Source organism: Diadema setosum, chromosome 12, assembly GCF_964275005.1.
Source record: "Diadema setosum chromosome 12, eeDiaSeto1, whole genome shotgun sequence".
NCBI lineage: Eukaryota > Metazoa > Echinodermata > Echinoidea > Diadematoida > Diadematidae > Diadema > Diadema setosum.
In genome coordinates, this window is record NC_092696.1 from 23305096 (window position 1) to 23326441 (window position 21346).

The 21346-nt window shown below is 37.2% G+C and overlaps 2 protein-coding genes across 2 annotated transcripts in view; one reads left to right on the forward strand and one right to left on the reverse strand.

Moving 5' to 3' along the window:
• Positions 1-1893, forward strand: part of LOC140236365 (uncharacterized) — a 119570-nt gene extending 117677 nt beyond the window's left edge. The window contains exon 6 of the mRNA XM_072316321.1: positions 1432-1893. Coding sequence (XP_072172422.1) covers positions 1432-1893 — 462 coding nt within the window. The remainder of the gene's footprint in view (positions 1-1431) is intronic.
• LOC140236366 (adenylate cyclase CyaB-like) lies at positions 559-21336 on the reverse strand. The gene is made up of 6 exons (XM_072316322.1): positions 21198-21336; positions 18764-19028; positions 16320-16430; positions 9694-9819; positions 8064-8192; positions 559-1839 (listed from the first exon to the last, which is right to left on the reverse strand). The coding sequence occupies exons 2-5, from the start codon at positions 19007-19009 to the stop codon at positions 8067-8069; spliced, it is 609 nt and encodes a 202-aa protein (XP_072172423.1). The 5' UTR covers positions 19010-19028; positions 21198-21336; the 3' UTR covers positions 559-1839; positions 8064-8066.
• Positions 21337-21346: the final 10 nt, after the last annotated feature.

Here is a 21346-nt window from a genome sequence, read left to right on the forward strand (position 1 = left end):
TCAAAGAGCATCTGCATGGCACTCCTTTCACAATACGTGTATACTACAGCTGCATGTCCATGTTTTTGCTTTTCATCATATCGCACTGTCTTCTGTGTTACATCATATCATTAATCCACATATCCCATACCACTGACTTCTATTCTTGAAGATATGTTTCTATGATACACATGTGCCTGCTGACTGTGTGAAATATAAATTCACTGTGCATATTCCACTGGTTGGCAGTAATTGTTCATGATGTGATACTGCACTACCAGAAACTATTATTGCCCTCATTTAGAAACACTATTGGAAAGATGTCTCTGAATCATTATTGTGACAATGCGCTGACAATGACGTCTGCATTGAGTAATACAGTGGACTCCCGTTAAAACAAAGTCCTCGGGAAAGGCAGTTTTCTTTCGTCATTTCGAAATTTTGTTATACCCGAACAAATAAACAATAAAAACCATAGAGCGGATAATGGTGCGGCCTGAATTTTTACTTCATTGTAACCAGAATTTGTTATAAACATTTTTTTTTTTTTTTTTTTTTTAATATAACGGGAGTGCTCTGTACAATTTGTCACTGCTTACTGAACTAGGAATTTGAGGTGGTATATTATTCATAATATCTTCATATCACCAGCTGCCTTCAAATGGTGTTGGGCAGAAATTCACAGAGAATTAGAGGGATGAAGCAGTTCTCATAATTTTGGGATAATGACCATAATCAGAGAGATCAGATATGTCCAAACACATGAGACATTCCCTCCCAATACACTGTTTACAAATGAGGGTTGAACTGAACTGGCTTCGTCTACGGCTAGATCCCTAGTCATTTTGAAATCCACATATTTATTGAGAATGTAATGGAAAGAGAGTTTATGCTCATGACCTAGGAAAACAGACAATGGAAATAAGAGTTTTCCTTGACAAGAGAGTTAGTTTTCCAAAAAGTAACATTTTACTTAAATTACAATATACACTTTACATCAGCTGTGAATTGGAATACATCTTTGGGATGACAAATTTATCAATCACTGCTTCACACTTACTCCAAGTATGTAATAATAAACTTCTAAAGCGCAATGCTGAATAAATTTCTTTAAATTCAGGTCACTGACCAACTTGCCAAGATCTCATTGTATATAGTTAATTTGCAGTCATAGCTGAGTACTTTTACTAATGAGGAACATACATGTAAGTACTGAACATTATAAGAATGACATTCATTCAAGCACCCTCCTTGTAACTTGAACTCCAAAATTAGTACAAAAACAAGAAACAAATCGTGGCATGTGGAGCTCACTTTTGACCCCATTCAGGCCCACAGTATCTGATAGAATCAAAGAATGCAATAATGACTACATTAATTTTGATATTTGTGTCTTAAAGGAGCTTGTTATTAACCATAATTTTCCTTTTTGATTAACTTGGTTCTCTTCAGCTCCATCAAAGCTCGCCGTGGGCCACAGCAAACATGGCATCCCCCCTCGCATCCTCCATGTCTCCTGTTGCCCAGCAACCACAGATGCCCGGACAAGCCCCCATCAACTCCTGCATGGCACCACAGTCCTCACTCCCTTCATTCATGGGTGTGTCCAACCAGCATATGAACAGCGCTGCTGCCTCGGTCATGAACACCATGAGTCAGATGAGTTCCATGACATCAATGCCGTCCAGTATGCCGCCCTCTACAGTTGCTGGCTCAGCGAGCAGCCCTGGCTCTAATTTCATGTCGCCGTCTGGGGTGGGTGGGCTCAATGCCTACAATGGTCAGTACACAGAAATGCACTCGGCCGTGGAAGGGGTAGGGGGCGTTGACAGACGTACTAACAGCATCGCCGCTCTCCGACTGCGGGCAAAGGAACACAGTTCAGTCATGGGAATGATGAATGGATACTCGTAAAACCATCTCATTCTCTTACCTCTATCTCACTTAGAAAAAAATAAAATAAACTTGAAAATATTATGACTTGTTTTTCAGCAGTATGATAGATAGAGATTCTACCACTAAAATGACCAGCCACAGTGTGGGAATATGCTACAACCAGTGACTTCTAAACCACCCGATACTGGAATGCAAAAAACAAATGCTGAACAATTCATGACATAAGACTAAAGGTGTAGAGGTGTACAAGTAGAGTACTCTGCCTTGGTGAAGTACAGTAAGAGTGTATACTGTAACTATTCACATTAATCTAATTACATGAAGTGCAGATATGACAAACTCCCAGTATTACTTCTAACACTTTAAAGCACATGAAAGGAATAAAAAAATTCAGTTAGAAACAAGATGCTTTGTAAAAAGCACAGTTTAAATGGTGTAAAGACCTGGTTATAACAGTGTTTACCTATATTTGCCCTAATGGTAATACATCCACCATTCACCTACCTGCCTATTCACTATTGATATTTTGATCATTCTACACAATGTGAAAGAATGTACAGAGCAGTGTGCATTAATATCCTGCCCTGAGCCAACATCTGGTCAAAATACACAGTACTCTGTGTGACCTCTTCCTTGAGTAATGCAGTTTTCGGGAGCCAGTCTTGTGACTACAACACTTGAACCAACACATTGCTCCATGACGCTGGACTTTCTGTCATCATTGACAAAATATCTAATGGTGAACAAAGTTTGTACCACAAGTAAGTTCCAAGTTATAGTGGGGAAAAAAAAATAATTTTCGCTGAAGTGAGAGTAGTGGCTGCAACAGTGGCATTTTTTTCCAGTGCAAGAGACCAAACTAACTGAATGTACATTTTTGACTTGAAAATATGATAGTGACATTGAAGAGTCCTGTAGATAAAAATGTGATGTCACTACTCCTGCAGCAAGGGAGAGGAGAGGATAGACATGTGTATGACTTGAGAAAAATTATTAAGTTTAGAGGTAAACACCAGTGTGGTCACTCCAATAATTATGAAAGTACTTGTGTATACAGGCTTTTAAGCATTTGATACGAATCATAGGTTTCCCCTCTTTTGTGATTTCCCTCTTCTTTCAATGTACTCTGTACACATGTGCGCATATTACAATGTCAAGTACTTAGTCCTAAAATTGTTAATAATCCCGTTTCCATATTTCCTCTATTTTTTCCTTTATCTGTATTTTTTTTTTTTTTTTTTTTTGGTGTGGATATGCAAGTCCTTTTATGTAGACAAGATGTACAAACTTTTTAGTGTAAATTCAATCAATTCAATTAGCAATAACTTATTTCAGAACCAAATCAGTTCAAGGATTATGTGTGTATAGAGGATAGAAATATTTGCGATGCCATCTTGCAGTAGAGCACTTGATAGAAGCAATTGCACAGGAGTAGAAGAAAGAGTTGTACAACAGCTGGTAAGACTGGTACCAATGATTTCTCCCTACGGAGCTGGAAAAGGGATCGATGAGATTAAATGTAAATATTTGTCACAGTATTCTGCATGGTCAAAAAAAAAAGAGAGGTAATGTGAGTCATTTCAACTTCATCAAAATGGCTTTGGAGTTGATGATCTGTTTTGGTGTGTTTTGTTTTGTTATCTATTGGATGACGATGACTAAAATACAATCAGCAGTGTGATGACTTATGTGTGCACCCAAATTTACAAGGACTGAGGGATGGAGAAAATGCTTAGCTTTACTTTCCAAGATTTCCTTGTTCTAATTTGCTGTTGCCCATGATGTTAATGCTTTGCATTGTCAGATAAAAACCAGACAATACTTGTATTCAGTGTGTATAGGATTCAGAGGCTAGATGCTATATAACTTGCTTCACTGTAACATCTAGTCTGGTGGTAATATAGATGTGTCTGTTATAGGCACCTCCAGTAATGTATTCACCTACTGGCTTTGCAGCACTTGTTAAGTGTAAGATGAAGGCTTGTTTAAATGGGTTCTTAATGGAATAAATCTACTCTTGGTCATGTAAATAAACCCACACAAGAGTTTTCTTCACCATATGAAAATGGGATTGGGATTCATTTTCCTTCAGTCAGTGTATATCCGCAATATCCTTGCATTTTAATGAAATTTCTATTTCTGGATTTGGCCAGCCGCTGGCGGCATAAACGACTGCTATTATTTTTTTTTTTCTTCTTTTTTTTTGGGGGGGGGGGGGGGGAGGTATACTAAGGATGCAATTATCACTTGAGTAATCAGAAATGCTATCATTAATCACAGGGTAATAATACCAAAACATATCCTTTCATTTTGTGATACATGTACTTTGCAATCACTATTCAAGTTTAGATTCCTAATGTCACATGCCAATGTCCATTCTACATGGTCTTTGTGCATTTGGAAGTATGCTGTATCCAGCCAACACTCAAGTATTCACAGTGTTTTATTCACAATAATCTTTTGAAACTTCTTTGTATTCAGAAAGTAAAGTGCACCTGAGTATTCAGTAGAAAGGCATTGTAATGAGTTTTCTGTATTCCATGTCAGTTGACTTCTCATTCAGAGCACCAACTATTCAAAACTTTTTGAGTACCTCAGTTTTTATTTTTGTGTAAAAGTGGGATTTATTGATCTGTATGTATGTGAAATGGTGTGGGGGTACAATAAATTCACACTTGTGGTTCCATTATGGATAATAGGAAATGCTGGCTTGTAATGCATTTGTCTGGGTTTTTTTTTTTTTTTTTTTTTGGTCAATTGAAGCTCTCATAGTTTTTAAGTGATTTTTAATATCTATCAATTTTTATGCATAAAATGCAATTGAAACACAACATGCAGGCTTTTGTCTTACTCGCCTTACAACTGTGCTAATGGGAAACAGACCTACTCTTTGAAATTTCTCCTGTTCTCTTTCTGAATGTTTCTGGCATCTTCAAGTCACCTTCACACACAGAATTCCATTTCTAATGTCAATGACCAACAAAGGTATGAAGCTGATGTTGTGTCATTACGTTTACAAGAGTTCCCATCCAGCTAGTTGTGAGCCTGCTTGTTTTTTTAGATTCCAAGAGCTTTTGCTTTCAGTGCTGTAAAGTGTGTTGTTCTCTTGTGTCATCAGCATGCACCGTGAGTGTACATATCTGTAGTGTGCTTTGTGCTTCCCATATATTGTGACTAGATTAGAAGAGGGATGATGAAGGCTTACTCTCAGCCATGGCATAAGACAGTCTCACCATACTGAAGTGTGATTATAATTATTTCTATTATCTCTTTTTTGCATTCACACTCAGTCACAGTTGGACCAACAAGGATGCAGGCTCCAATGATGTCAGAATAGATAGGAAAAAAGCAGGCAATCTAATGTCATGCTGAAGTACACTTGGTCATGCTGGACAAGCGCTCATTAGGCAGAATTATTTATTTGAAGATGTGACTTCATAGTATATCATTTGACAATCACTTGTCAAGTGAAAGATTCATGCTATTAAACAGATTTTGCTGAGTGAACTTTTTAAAATTAGTTATACAAATTTCATTCAAGTATTTCATTGCACCAGAAAGGTATTCCTCTTTGAATTTTCACACATCTTTGTCAAAAAAGTAGCTATGTGAATACATCATGCAAACTTTGTGTCAGTGGTCATAGTTGTGGATCTTATTGTGTACTTCCTAGAATTTGTTTGTATAATTAACTGTACAGAATATTTGTTTCACAATTTTGTTTTTCATATAAAGTGAGAAGTGAGTTGGATGTGTAATTATTATTTTCTTGATCTTGCTTGGACCTCATTTTTTGTGTTTCAAGTTCGCAACACATATGTATGAGACTTTGGATACATGCAAAATACAGTATGGTTAGCAGGTACAGTCCATGGCTGCAGTGTACATATTAAACAGAACCCTACCATGTTTTGCGTAACTTCTAAGCAAGCCATTCTCGTATATGTCACATGCAGGACAGAATATGCCTAAACTGAGGTAAATCATATACATTTAAATCATCACAGAATGACAGTTCCATCCAATTTAAAAGCACACGTGTAGGAAATCACTGGCGCATATTGCAAGTGATCGGGTGTCATTTATCCTCTCTATGATGAGTGAGTTTTGTTAAAATTGATGCAGATACTTCACTGTCGAGCAATAATTGCAGTAAATGATCCTGCCAAATTTCTCTCTCTCTCTCTCTCCCTCTCTCTCTCTCATGCTGTCTCTCTTTATTTCCTTTGTTACCTGCACCATGATGGTTATATGTTTGTATTCATTCATCACTATCGTATTCTCAACATCCACAGGTGATACAGTGTACATTGATATTGTGGAATAGGTTACAATGTGCTTCCCGATACAACCCCTTTGTGGTATTGTACTTTGTCTTTTTTTTTTCTTTCTTTTTGTACAAACATGACTGTTTTGTATAAAACTATGCCAATACTTTGGTTGTCATTCTGTTTGTAAAGTTGAAAATAGAGTACAGATCAAGATATGTTTTTATGTACAGAAATGATCTCAATAAAAGATTGGTATCATGACTACGTGAATATTTTATTTGTCATGGAGTAACTGATTCTGTCAATGGCGATGTTAGAGAGAAAAGATGGGGTGAGAATGGAGAAAAGAGAAGGCATCAAGATGGTGACATGTAAGAAGATAGATGGATGAGCAAAAAAAGAAATGGATTGATCAAGACAGATTTGCAGAAAAAATATATATATTGATGAAGACTCAATATATGTATAAAGAGATGTGTGATCATAATGTATGTGTACATTAAAGGACAAGTCCACCTTCATATACATAAGGATTAAGAGAGTGCAGCAATATCAGTAGAACACATCAGTGAAAGTTTGAGGAAAATTGGACAATCCATTCAAAAGTTATGAATTTTTGAAGTTTCAGTGCCACCATCGCTGGATGAGAAGACTACAGCTCATCACGTGCGTAGAACGATATAAGGAAAGTAAGAAGAAAATTCAACATATTTTCACTTTTCTCGCATAATAATAGCACACAATAGCACACTTGACTTGCCTCTTTCAGAAGGCAGGGGAAATATTACCCTTACAATATGTCAGTAGTCAGTCAGGGGAATGTATACTTTTTTCAACAAATGAAATTTTGTGGAATTCTCTTTATATTTCCTTATATCGTTCAATGCACATGACATCATACACTGTAGTAGTCTTCTCATCCAGCAGTGACTGTGCAAAAACTTTAAAAATTCATAACTTTTGAACGGATTGTCTGATTTTCCTCAAACTCTCCATGATGTGCTCTACTAATATTGCTGTATTCACTCAATCCGTATGTATATAAAGGTGTACTTGTCCTTTAAAAAAGATTGATAGAATATTTAGTGGTCATATATTCAACAAACTGGAAACCTGTCCATTAACCTTTCAAAACAACTTTCATAGCAGCACAAATTTTCTGGCACAATGTAGAGATGAATACATCTTTTGAAAGCTTAAACTTCATCTCCCAGATTTTCTTGTGCCTATCTATAACTTCACCACTCCTGTGTGACTACAAAGCAAATGATATCTGTCATAGCATGGAGCTACTAGCTTGATGGTCATAGCCTGTGTTAACCCGTTGAGGACGGACTGATTTTGCCACAATATGCATTTCCCACAGACACCAGCCTGAATATACTTGGGACTAGTCTCCAACAGGTTAACCCGTTGAGGATGGTTTGATCTTGATACAACACGCATTTCCCATAGACGCTTGCCCGAGTTTACTTGGGACTCGTCTTCAACGGGTTAAGAATGTTGTAATTAAGGGGACAGTAATGGAAAGAATTGCATATATTTAGCAGCCATTGTGTCTCTTACTTGTGGATAATGCTTGAAGCATTAACACTAAGAATCAAACGAGCACACATTTCACTTCTGACTGCTAAACCAAAACATAAGCAGGGCTAGTCAGAGGTTTGAAACCTCTTGCAAGCTTCTTTGTCTACATCTGCATATGCTATTAAGATCTTTATCTGTACTGGTCTATATTACCTTCCTTTATCTGCATCTTTGAAAGGCACCCATTATGTTTAGCATTATGGATTGTTTTTTGTTGAACTAGGCCATGGAAAAGATGCAGTATTTTCACCATGCCAGCAAAGTGCTGTAACTCAAGCATGCTACACCCACTCTGTGCTATCATCTTACTGCTACTCCCATCTCACCTACCTGTCACAACTCTAGCATGTCCATGTAAGCTCCAGAGATGAGGTTAGACTGGTGTATAGACAGCTTGTCCATCAGGTCATCTGCAATGGTCATCCCTTCTTCCTGTGACTGCCCATCTCTCAGCACCACCTGATAATTTCGTGTACAAAACATGGTTTCAAAACCTTTATTCCAACATCACAAAGTTTACAGTTTAAATGGAATAAAGTCAGAATTATGAATGGCATGGGAGAGATTTTATCACAATCAGACCTCACATATGAACATTATTGAATTTTGACATTTAGAATCGTTACAAAAAAAAAAAAAAACTATGATATGAGGAGGAAACATACATGCAGATTACATGGGGTACTGATATCATAGCCTCACGAGTCTGCCACTGACCTTCTCACAAATCTTCACTCAAGTCTCTATTATGACACGAAATCAGAATGTATTTTCTGCAGCACTGTCGTCTAGATAACTTCAGTGATTTGAAGATATCTTACATGCATACGTAGATTCAACAATCATGGTGTACAGAGGCAATTTTGGACAATTGCTGGTTCCACACTAGGGCTATGTGCATACTATCAACTAAAAATGCATGGTTACAGTTTCAACTCTTGGGATTTTGTAATCAAGCCTTGAATTGGACATTCATTTCCATTGTAAATAAGGCAATACACTAAAGTTTACTCACTATGAACTGAGGTGCATGAATGTAAATATCTGATGCACACCGCATTTGAGAGCACTGCAGATACCCATACACTACCCTATAATGGCAAGCAGGTCATGGCATTTGCACTGCTGCCTGCTAGTACATGATAAGGTAATTTCATTAATCAGAATATCGATACAACACTTGATGCAACGAATACAACACTTTGTCACACATGCCACATTCATACTAGCAGATACTACCAGGGCAGATGCAGAAGTAAACCTGAACCATTCAATGTAAAAGATAAGGGTTATTTATTACAACTCACACATCCCTGTACAGTAAAAATTAACTTCATTTTCAAGTTGATTCAAATAAACAGAGAACAATAATACAAACAGAATAATAAAGGATGCATTAAAAACAGGTACAAGGTGAAAAGAAATGGAATTTTAAGGTTCAAAACTTTACATGATGTGATTCCCCGCCTTACAAGTTTCCCATTTATGTACCTAGAGATCTTCACAAAATTTTCTTTTTAGACATTAATTTAGATGATCTCTCAAATCATCCCATTCAGATTAAGTAACAATTTGGAAGAAATCAAATTGCAAGGGGAAGAAGGGCTTACAATTGCTGACTCAATGACCAAAAGAAAGATATTGCCTATACATGAACAAACCAGAGGGAGAGTTGTGAGTGATGACATCATTGCCTGGGCTTAAAAATGTACATTAAGTGTGAGATTGAGACCAATATCACCATTCTGTGAAGACTTTACACACGATGGAGACTCTCCATTTGAAGAACATGGGTACATTGTCACAAATCAATTCCACTCTTTAATGGCAGCTGCCTGCTATAGCTATTCAGTGATTGTAACTAAGCTTGCCGAATCTAAACAAGTAATTTAACTAGTCTAAAACATTAAAGTGTGTAGTAAGATGAATCCACAATGTTTCTCAAATTCTTTGCACTCACCTCAAGCTCCATGAAGTTCCCCAAGTCTTCTACTTCATCTATATGTACCCTGGTTTGACCAACCATAATCAGTGTCCGTGTCTTCTTCACAATGCCCCTCACTCCCAGTGACATTCCTAGGGTTCTCTGTCATGGATACAAACAGAGAAACGGTTTACAACATATCATGATATCTCTAGGGATGTACAAAAGGCACAGTAAGAATTTGAAAGTAAATTCAGCATACTCTGATGGAAAGTGATATACGGGATACGTGCACACATATCACAAAATGAGGAATCTTCTTTTGGTAAGATACAGCTAATGCTCTAGAAAGCAAGTACACATGTGCGCACGCGCGCACACACACACAAACACACACATGCACATAAAGAAAGATATGTGTATGTAATATCTCAGATGTTATTTTAAATCCTATTAAAAAAATAAATCTGTTATAAGAAACTAGCAACGGCTCTGAAGATTACTTTCCATGAAGATTATCATACGTACTTAATGCCCTTAAAACTGAATATACAGTACCATTCTGAAACACACATATCTGGCATTAAGTCAATTTCATGGTCCGGAGATGTCACAATGTGCCAGACTGATGGCAAAAAAATAAAAAATAAATGATATATTATTACTTATATTTTTTCTTCTTGCTTCATATATAATGTTTTCTTTGTCAAGTTGATAACATTGTCTGTTTTGGATTTCATTATATGCTACTTATTGTTCTGTGTTTTTCAGTTTCTGTATGTCTAACCTTTCCCTTTTTCTTAATCAACAAAACTAGCTTGAATTTAGCCAGTGGTTGCATCCTTGCATTACTTTTTCTTCTAAAAAGTCTCTCTCTCTCTCTCTATCTCACACACACACACACACACACACACACACACACACACACACAACTTTGTTGGATCTCAAGTTGTACAAGCAGGGGTCTGATAAACACATTATAAGAGACTAGAGCCCTTCATAACCAGTGACAAGGGCAGGTGCCAGCAATTAAGCAAAGGAGACTCAGGGCATGATGTGCCACGCCCTTAGCAGGAAGGGACAGTTAAGCCCCCTTTCCTCCATGGAACTGGTCCAGTGTACAGACACTGGTCAGGGAGACACAGAATGCCCCTCTCGTCTCTCTCAAGTCTCAGTGGGTTACAAGAATTTTAGTAATATCCTGTAACCAGAAAGAAGTGTGACAGATTATTTTAGCAGAACACATAGTTGCGTTTGTGTGCATTATTTCTCTTGGTGTGCCTTCTGTAAACCTCTTTTGGATTGTTACATGCGAAATTCTAAATGCTTCCTGATTTTGCATGAAATTGTACTTTCTTTCCTCCCCTTCTCTTCAGTGAAATTCAGGAAACATTTCAGGGATGTGGTTTCATTAAGATATTTCCCACTGCATGGAAAACATCACTTCAAGTGATTTTATCAGGCTCCTCTTTCCACTGAGGTCAAACTGGGCAAAAACAATTTTTTATGTGACTCATGCATTTTCAATGCATTGGTAAGAGTGAACAAAAGATAACAAATAACAAGAATACTTCATTCTGCATAACCTGTAAGAGTCATCTAGGATACTCAGACTGAAGAATAAAATTTTTCTTCTACCTTCACTGTGGTAAAATCATATCATAAATTCTACAAGGTATTGTTTCAAATATTACATCAAATGACAAACAGAGGTTGTTGTTGTTGTTGTTTTGTTTTGTTTTGTTTGTTTTTTTGGGTTTTTTTATCCAACACAAAAGCATCACATGCAAGTGATCACATGGCATGTGTGCAGTGAAAGTTTACGTGCGGGGTTAAAGGGATGGTATAGTTTTGGTTGAGATGGAGCTTTAGATGTGTATTTATTTTTTCTCTTTTGGCGAGATAATGACAAAGTACTTTTGAAATATGAAAGAACATACAGTTTTATGAGGAATTCAAAGTTTCTTTGATGAAAAACGCTGGTATAGGTTGCGAATATTTAAGAATTACTAAGAGTAGGTTTGAACAAAGAAATATTACACATATTATGCTCTTGGTCAATAGTTCCATATCTACAGCTGCTCGTTTTTGTCTAAACAAAAACAAAAACAAAAAAACTTGCTGCTGGGTTATAACAATGCTACATTGATTTGATGCAAAAAAAAAAAAGCAACCAGACGTAAGCCATTAATTTTCATCAACATAATTCAATTTGTGTGTGTGTGTGTGTGTGTGTGTGTGTACAGGTTTGTAAGAGACTTGTGAGGTAATTATATTTTCTCCTCGTTTAGTTTGCATACCGGTATGTGGTTGTGAAAAATACTAGTGTTCTGTGAAAAACAAGAGATCCAGGGGTCTCGCGCTCACCTGAGTATCGCGAGTTCACCTTCCATGGGTTCTTGCAGACTCTTACCTCAGAACATTGCAAACTTGGGGGGGGGGTAGCTTTGAGAGCTGGGGGCATTGTGTCCATTTGCATATTCCATCACACTGGTAAAAATACCTGTCAAGCAAACTTTACATGGAAAGGTTTTCTATGCAGTTTGGAAAAAAAAAAACCAAACAAACAAACAAAAACTTCTGCACTTCTGCAGAATGATATTTGTTAATTTTTATTCCTTAATTTGGGAGGTTTGGGCCCCCTGGGCCCCAAGGGGAGTATGGTGCCCATTTGAGCAAATATAGATCCTATCCCCCTAGGAATGCTACCTACCAAGTTTGGTGAATATCCTTACTGTTGTTTTCAAGAAGAAGATGAAAATGTACAATTTAGGCCTACATTTGAAAGTTTTGAAAGTTGAAAGCTTGAAAGTTTTACTTACAGTTTAGAAAAAACAAACAAACAAACAAACAAAAACTTAAAGCTCGATCACTTCTACAGAATAATATTTGTGGATTTTTATTCCTTTATTTGGGAAGTTTGGGCCCCCTGAGCCTTAAGGGGAGTATGGTGCCCATTTGAGCAAATATAGATCCTATCCCCCTAGGAATGCTACCTACCAAGTTTGGTGAATATCCTTACTGTTGTTTTCAAGAAGATGAAAATGTACAATTTAGGCCCACATTTGAAAGTTTTGAAAGTTGAAAGTTTGAAAGTTTTACTTACAGTTTAGAAAAAACAGACAAACAAACAAACAAAAACTTAAAGCTCGATCACTTCTACAGAATAATATTTGTGGATTTTTATTCCTTTATTTGGAAAGTTTGGGCCCCCTGAGCCCCCAAGGGGAGTATGGTGAGCATTTGAGCAAATATAGATCCTATTCCCCCTAGGAATGCTACCTACCAAGTTTGGTGAATATCCTTACTGTTGTTTTCAAGAAGATGAAAATGTACAATTTAGGCCCACATTTGAAAGTTTTGAAAGTTGAAAGCTTGAAAGTTTTACTTACAGTTTAGAAAAAACAAACAAACAAACAAAAACTTAAAGCTCGATCACTTCTACAGAATAATATTTAATTTTTATTCCTTTATTTGGGAAGTTTGGGCAACCTGAGCCCCCAAGGGGAGTATGGTGCCTATTTGAGCAAATATAGATCCTATCTCCCTAGGAATGCTACCTACCAAGTTTGGTGAATATCCTTACTGTTGTTTTCAAGAAGAAGATGAAAATGTACAATTTAGGCCCACATTTGAAAGTTTTGAAAGTTGAAATTTTGAAAGTTTTACTTACAGTTTAGAAAAACAAACAAACAAACAAACAAAAACTTAAAGCTCGATCACTTCTACAGAATAATATTTGTGGATTTTTATTCCTTTATTTGGGAAGTTTGGGCCCCCTGAGCGCCCAAGGGGAGTATGGTGCCCATTTGAGCAAATATAGATCCTATCCCCCTAGGAATGCTACCTACCAAGTTTGGTGAATATCCTTACTGTTGTTTTCAAGAAGAAGATGAAAATGTACAATTTAGGCCCACATTTGAAAGTTTTGAAAGTTGAAAGCTTGAAAGTTTTACTTACAGTTTAGAAAAAACAAACAAACAAACAAACAAAAACTTAAAGCTCGATCACTTCTACAGAATAATATTTGTTAATCTTTATTCCTTTATTTGGGAAGTTTGGGCCCCCTCAGCCCCCAAGGGGAGTATGGTGAGCATTTGAGCAAATATAGATCCTATTCCCCTAGGAATGCTACCTACCAAGTTTGGTGAATATCCTTACTGTTGTTTTCAAGAAGATGAAAATGTACAATTTAGGCCCACATTTGGGCCCCCCCCCCAACCCCCAGCACCCCTGGATCTGCAATGAACAAACTTGAAAACTGCAGTGTACCAACTCATGGTATCAACTTCGTGTTGTCAGTAATCACTTCTGGTTCTAGAGGAGAAGATTTGTAAATATTCCTTAACTTGAAGAGTTTGGGCTCCCTGGGGCCCCCTTGGGGCCCCCAGGGCCGGGAGCATGTTGCCCAGATAATGAAATTGAGATCCTAAAACCCTAGGCATGCTACCTGCCAAGTTTAGTGAAAATCCATCAACAGGCTTTCAAGAAGATGAACATGTACAATTTAAGTACCAGTACCCATTTGGACCCTCCCCCCCCCCCCCCCAACCATAAAGGCAGGGGGCACCCCTGATTCTACCATGAACAACCCTGAAACAGATGTCATCAATGCATTAAATCATAGTATTAACTTTGTAGCTCTATCACTTCTAGTTCTGGAGAAGATTTTTAAAGATTCCTTAATGGGGGGGGGGGTGGGCCCCCTGGGGCCCCCAGGTTGGGTATGGTTCCCATTTGAATGAATTGAGATCCTATCCCCCTAGGGATGCTACCTACCAAGTTTGGTGAAAATTGAACAAACTTGAAACTACAGTCATCAATGTACTAGCTCACAACTTAACTCTATCACATCTGGTTCTAGAGAAGAAGATTTTTTTTAGATTCCTTAATTTACGGGGGTTTAGGCCCCCCTGGGAGCCCCTAGGTGGGGCATGGTGCCCATTTGAACAAACTGAGATCCCATCCTCGTAGGCATGCTACCTGCCAAGTTTGGTGAAAATTGGTCACGGGGTTTTCAAGAAGATGAAAATGCAAAAAATTTGCACATGGCGCATGACCGATGCCGGACGAGCTGGACAAGCCAGACGAGCGATCGCAATAGCTCACTTGAGCCTTCGGCTCAGGTGATTTTAAAAAAAGACAATGAAACTTGAGAGTTTGTACGTCTTTAGGTCCAGTTTTGATGGGACCTCGATTATTCTGCATACAGTATACTGTGTGATAACAGCAAGGAGGTATATTATCATTTGTTGCCACTTACAGTAGTAATATTTGAATGATTTGAATTTGATCTCATGACTTAGAATCTACTGAATCGACGCCTTGGGGTTGTTTTGAATATCGCACAACAACCGTATCTTCATTTTGAGATGCAAGATATAGCAATCCTCTCAAATTTTAGATTCATTTAAGTCATAAGGCATCTCTTTCACATTCTGAATATTTCTGCACATCAAACTGGACAAGAAGGTTTAAAGAATAAACATCTACTGACATCAAGAAAATTTTGCACAGTCATCATAAATGACCCATAACGAACATTCTTTACATAACATGTTCATTGGTCTGCACTTTTGTGAGTTTTGAATCAACAGAAAGTATTGGTATGTATTTACATATTAGTCTGAATGTTTGGCCAAAATGCAAAACTGTGAGTGGATTATAATATGTGTTGTGTCTAGTTTCCTTTCCTTTGAAGTATTACTCATATTAATATTTGATATTAAAATATTATTCTGAATAAAATTTCTTGGTGACTCTGCTGGCCTGATTAGAATCACTGCTTGCCTAGAGCTGAAAGGCAATTATCTAAACATAGTTATGCAGTGGAACAAATGAAGATACTTTTTATGCAAAGTGTGAATATGTCTTGATTAAACTTATACTTGTCAGACCTGCACAAAAAGAAAAACAAGGCAAGTGCCAAAATATCTCTCGCCCATTTGCGTAGAAAAAATTAATGTCTTTCTAACTCCCGGAAGTTCATTGAGCCTGCCTATGACCTTTGACCTTGTGGTGACCTTCAACTCCCCAAGGAACATTTACCAGCCAAGTTTGGTCACAAATGGACATATGGATCAAAAGTTATGAGCCATAATCAAAACGTGCCGTAAAAACTTAACATAGGGCCCTAAAAGTTTGTTGACCCCTGCCTGTGACCTTTGACCTTGTTGTGACCTTCAACTCCCCAAGGGACATCTACCATCCAAGTTTGGTCACAAACTGACATATACATCAAAAGTAAATTATGAGCCATAATCGAAATGCGCCGTTTTAAAGTTTATTGACCCCTGCCTGTGACCTTTGACCTTGAGGTGACCTTCATGTTTAGCAGAATGTGTAACTTTGTATAACCACTCTTCCCACCAAGTTTGACTAAAATTGAAGTCCTCAGCAGAGAGTTATTCAAGTTTTTGTAGCGTTACGGATGGACGACGGACGGACGGACTGACAGACGCCGCAGGCGATCCCTTAGTCTCCCCTCACCTCCGGTGGGCTCGACAATAAGGACTTTTGTGAAGCAGCAATTTCCATATACCTTATCACAAGGTCAATCTTCATAGCTGAACTTTATTTCAGTGACCAGAAAACAGCATGTTTGATAAATCTTTGAGCATTGCAAAATAATGGAAAAATAAGATGTATGTAAATCATATTACCTTTAAACTCTCTGCATCATCGATTAGGGTGATAGAGTAATTAGACACCTTTGGTCCTTCAAGATCTGCTCTTTCATAGTAAACAAGCTGAGCTGGGCTGCTTGGCTGGTTCTGTATACAGTGCACAAAACAATACACAAAGATATAATACCAGTGTTTCTCATTACATGTTTCATTTACCTTCTTTTTTTCGTGCAGAATTGCACAAATTCCATTAAACAATATTGATGAAGTTAAACTGTATTAAAGCTTTAAATGAGAAAGGAGCATGTCTAAGCCATTGCAATGGTATCCACTTATCCCTCATCTAAATGCACTCATTCACAGTTTCCAAGATGAGGAATATACCAATACTATAAAATGTCTCAGCAGAATTGCCTGTGTAGGTGTAAATGTGAGCCAATACATATATATTTTGACTGTATGCCTAATACTCGAATCTGTAACTATTCATGAACTCCATTTATTCATTTTGTATGAGAAGGAAGCTTGGCAATGAGGTGTCATAAGATTACACAGCAGTCTCTGCACATCGTTAATAAAGAGAAATGATTGGTAGATTGATGAGGTGTCTTCAAGATTTCGCTTTATCTCAATAAATTCATGATTACTCTGGATAATAACACATGTATAACCAAAGACTAAGAAGTGCCTCTCCGACATCTCATGAATGGCTGTCGACTAATTTTGCTTTTTTAACATGAAAAATTAACATAAAGAAATCACAAAAGTGAGTCAAATTACACAAATGAACACAAAAGTTTGATGTCATGATAATAAAAACCCCAATATTCAGCTATGAAATTGTAAACTTACAGGAATAGAATTTCATTGGTACATGTCATTTTCACACAGGAACTGCCCAGGCCTTACAAACTTCTGTCAAATTAAATTATCATACAGTGCACTCCCGTTACAACGAACACGGTTATAACGAAATTTCGTTATAACGAAGTAAAACTTCTAGTCCCAAAATAATCGCCATTAAAGTTTATGGTACAAAATTTGCTTATAACAAACACGGTTATAGCGAAATTTTCGTTATAACGAAGTCTTTTCCGGGCCCCACTGACAAAGAAAAACAAAAGAAATGTGCTTCATTGTAACAAAATGCGGATCGCTTTCGAAAATATGTCGCAGAACAAGCATTTTTATAGCGTCTCTGCATGGGAGAATGCTTCACATCACCGTGTGTTTGCTCCATGTGTCATGCACAGTTTTAAATGTAATATTTAAAAGAAATTAAAAAGGTACCATCCCATTTCACATTGCTTGCCAGTGTACGACGAGTATTCAACAAACAGAATATAATACTATGCGTGGTTTCCTTGTTTTTGTTATATATTGTGTTTGTTCCGTTATAACGAAATTTCGTTATAACGAAAGAACACTGCCAGTCCCAAGCATTTTGTTACAATGGGAGTGCACTGTATCTCTCAAAAGCAAGTCCACTTAGAAGCGAATTCTACTGAGGAATTTACAGCCATCGACCAGATTTACCTAGATCCTTTAAAACTGATCTGTTTCCCCAATTAACTTGATTATTTGTGGTACTTTTTTTTTTTTTTTTTTCTAATTGGGCTCAGAAAGATCGTTGTAATGATACTTGTATCAAACCAGTAGTTCATTCCATTATGAAACACAAAGTTCACTGTTTATTTTCTGGTAAGAGAGGGCAGCATTTCACTCAAATGAACAGCATTGATTGCTCAAATGCAAGGATATCACAACCTCATGTGTTAGAATTCTCAAGTTGCAATAAGTACATGTACAACATGTAGTTGTCTTTTTTTCTTTTTTTTTTCTTGTGAAACCTGATGTGAATTAGTTTAAGACAGCACTGATGTGAATTAAATTACGACAGCTGGATGTCAGTGTTCATACTGACAGCCATCTCATATCAGTCGCAGACAAATGGCAGATCAGGTCTTGATTTGCATGTTCAACATGTGGCCAATGTGAATATAGTGCAAGTGCTTTTGGCAATTACAACTTTGAGCAGCATGGTGCCACATGCTACAAGTATCTCTGATACTATGTCAAAATGAAGCTTCAATAAAATTGCAGTTAAAAATGACTGTTTACGGCCAGAAACAAGTAAATCTGTGAGTAATTAGATTTTATTACAATCTATTTTCCTCAAACATTAGTCATGAAAACTTCCCCAAATGGCTTATAAAAAAACATTTGCCTTGTATCTTTGTCTACTACACATATGTGTAATAGCATAGATTTTGAACATTGTGCATGCATTAGTGACTTTTCACCTATTTGAACATTATACAGCTCGATCAGCAAAGATAATCAATCTTTCTCTCTCCCTCCCTCCCTCTCTCTCTCTCTCTCTCTCTGTGTAATTGAGCTGGAAAAGCTTCAACTCATATCACAAATTGGTAAAACTTGGGCAAATGACTGAAAATACAGAGAAAGGTTGTGGTGTTTACAACTGTTTGTCTCAGTTTCAGTCGTCCTCTATGGCAGTTGAAGAAGGTGTCAACCTGCTTCAGCGTGTCAAATCTCTTTTCATCTGTGAGTCCAAGAGCCAGTGATTTAAGCCTGTCGGTGTCACTGATGCTGGCTTTGATTTCCACGTTGGATTGTATCTTCGCCATGGTTCCTTCACCCATGCACACCTGCCTGAGACCATGGAAAACTGCGGACTGGTGTCTTTGCAAGACAAGTCTGAACATTCAGCAGGGCTCCTGTTGTCTGTATATTAAGAGTACAACATTAGTTATCATTATAACTCATCAGTTATCACTTTTTTTGACAAAGAATTAAAATAATAATATCAATTTATGAAGGACAGAACCTACATCAGGGACATAATTCTTCTGAGCTTCAATGAGCTTCTTACATGCTTAACAATAATGAACAGTTAAATAAAAGTGTGTTTTGATTATTGACTATAGTCGTTATAGACAGCCACAGTTGGGGATTTCCCAATTTCTGTTGGTAAATTTATTATTCCACAGTTTAGGAGCTGCACAGGCAAATGCTCAGTATACTGATGTTATTTTTGTTTTACAAATTATACATGTTGGGACTTGTAGATGAAGAGTGTCTTTAGAACTGAACATAGGTTATGAGTGTGTTTTTAAGATTTAAGTACTGAAAGTTGAGTAATTTAACTAGGGATTTTGATCGCAAAGTGCCTTGTATGCAAAGTGCCTTGTATGCAAATATACAATTAGCAAGATCTTAAAGGAGACTCACTGGCAAATGTGAAGCCAGTGTAGTTCTCTCAGAAGAGGAGTGATACTTGAGAATTCTTCTCAAAACTCACATTACTGTTTAATCAGTTGTAATTTTTTTTTTCTGGAGGCACACACAGTCAGTTAATAGTTATTGTATCACTGTATCACATATATTTTTTCTTCTTCTTTTGTTACTGTTATGCTGGTTTTGCTAATGTTATTGCGTTTTCTAGTCTTTTTGTATGAATAGCACCAGTGCGCTTAGAAACACCAGTATGAAGCACCATATAAATGCAATTATTATTATTATTATTATTATTATTATTATTATTATTATTATTATTATTATTATTATTATTATTATTATTATTATTATTATTAATTACTATTACAATTTTAATGCAACATATGCAAACTAGTCCTGCATCTCTGAGAGATGATCTCTCTCTTCAATACTCCATTCCCAGATCACCATCATTTCAAATAAAGGCTTACAATGTGCTGTATGCTGCATTTTTCCCTCCATGAATATTCCTTCTGTTTGACATTAATATGTCTTCACTGATTTCAAAGTTTTATTTGCAAGTTCTGTCCACATTATTTTCTGTTGTCAGAAATGGACTGAATTGAACTGAACTGAATTACTGGTAGGGCCTATATAGTGTGTTTTAATTATGGCCACCAAGGAAACAACCAACGTCTTTGTTAAAGCAGGTAATTTAATCATGGACTGACAATTTGTTTTAGATTCCCTCCATGGGACAGAAGGTCTAGATTGATGGTCTACTCGTCTAGATTGTTCTATGCAATTAGGATTCCTAAATGATCTATGAGTTTATGACTCGTGAGAGAGGAAGTACCTTGCTTAATTAAAGTCAAGTACCTATATAGTCTACTCCTAGTAAACATAGGGCAGGGGCACAAACCACTTCTGGTACTGCCAGAGACTAGTCAAACCATAGCCCGACCAGCGACTTACACTTGTGTACAGCGACAGGGCTGTGTATAGTTAGTCAAACCAGGGACCTCATCAAACAAAATTCAAATGATAGTCTTTGGTCTTATCAACTGCAGTGAACCACATCATGACATGAACATGATGTAGTGTAGAGGGCCTGTATCACTTCGTGTTCACCACTATTTACTAAAAATGAAAAAAAAAAATAGTTCTAGTGGTAGTGAAGCTACTAATTCAACTCCAAAAACACCTAATTAGCCTATTAAGTCAACACTTAACTGTCACTGTCACTATGTACGGTGTGTGTGAAATTACCAAGAAATGTTGGTATCTAACCATTACTAACTGAATAGTGTTAGATTTCTACTAGGATCTAGATCTGTTCTAACAGTTAGGCCTAGGCCTACAGCACACGTGCCACGTGGTATTAGTGGTGCAGCTATCTAGTACAGTAAAACTAAAATTCTATGATTCTACTTCTAGAGCTTTGCGTTTGAGCGCTTTATAATAGAACGTGATCCTACCATACACTCAAGTCACAATGCAGCCAATGCCAATGGAGTTTTGCATGCTGGAACACAATCGACCCTAGACTCTACACTTATACCCCCCACAAAAATAAAGGCATGGGACTGAGCTTACACTTCTTGACTAACGTGTTCACACCAACTACGACAAAGCAAGATACTCTGGAGATACTTCATAAAATACTGCAAATCTCACCTATCTTAGTGATATATATGGTCTAGTGGTTGAATCACTTCTAACACCAGTCCGCTCAGAATTATTCGTCTATTTTGCTAATCTCGGGCTCAATTTCCTACTCGAACACGATCTGGAACGTCGTCTGCATCTTAACATTCGCCCTAATT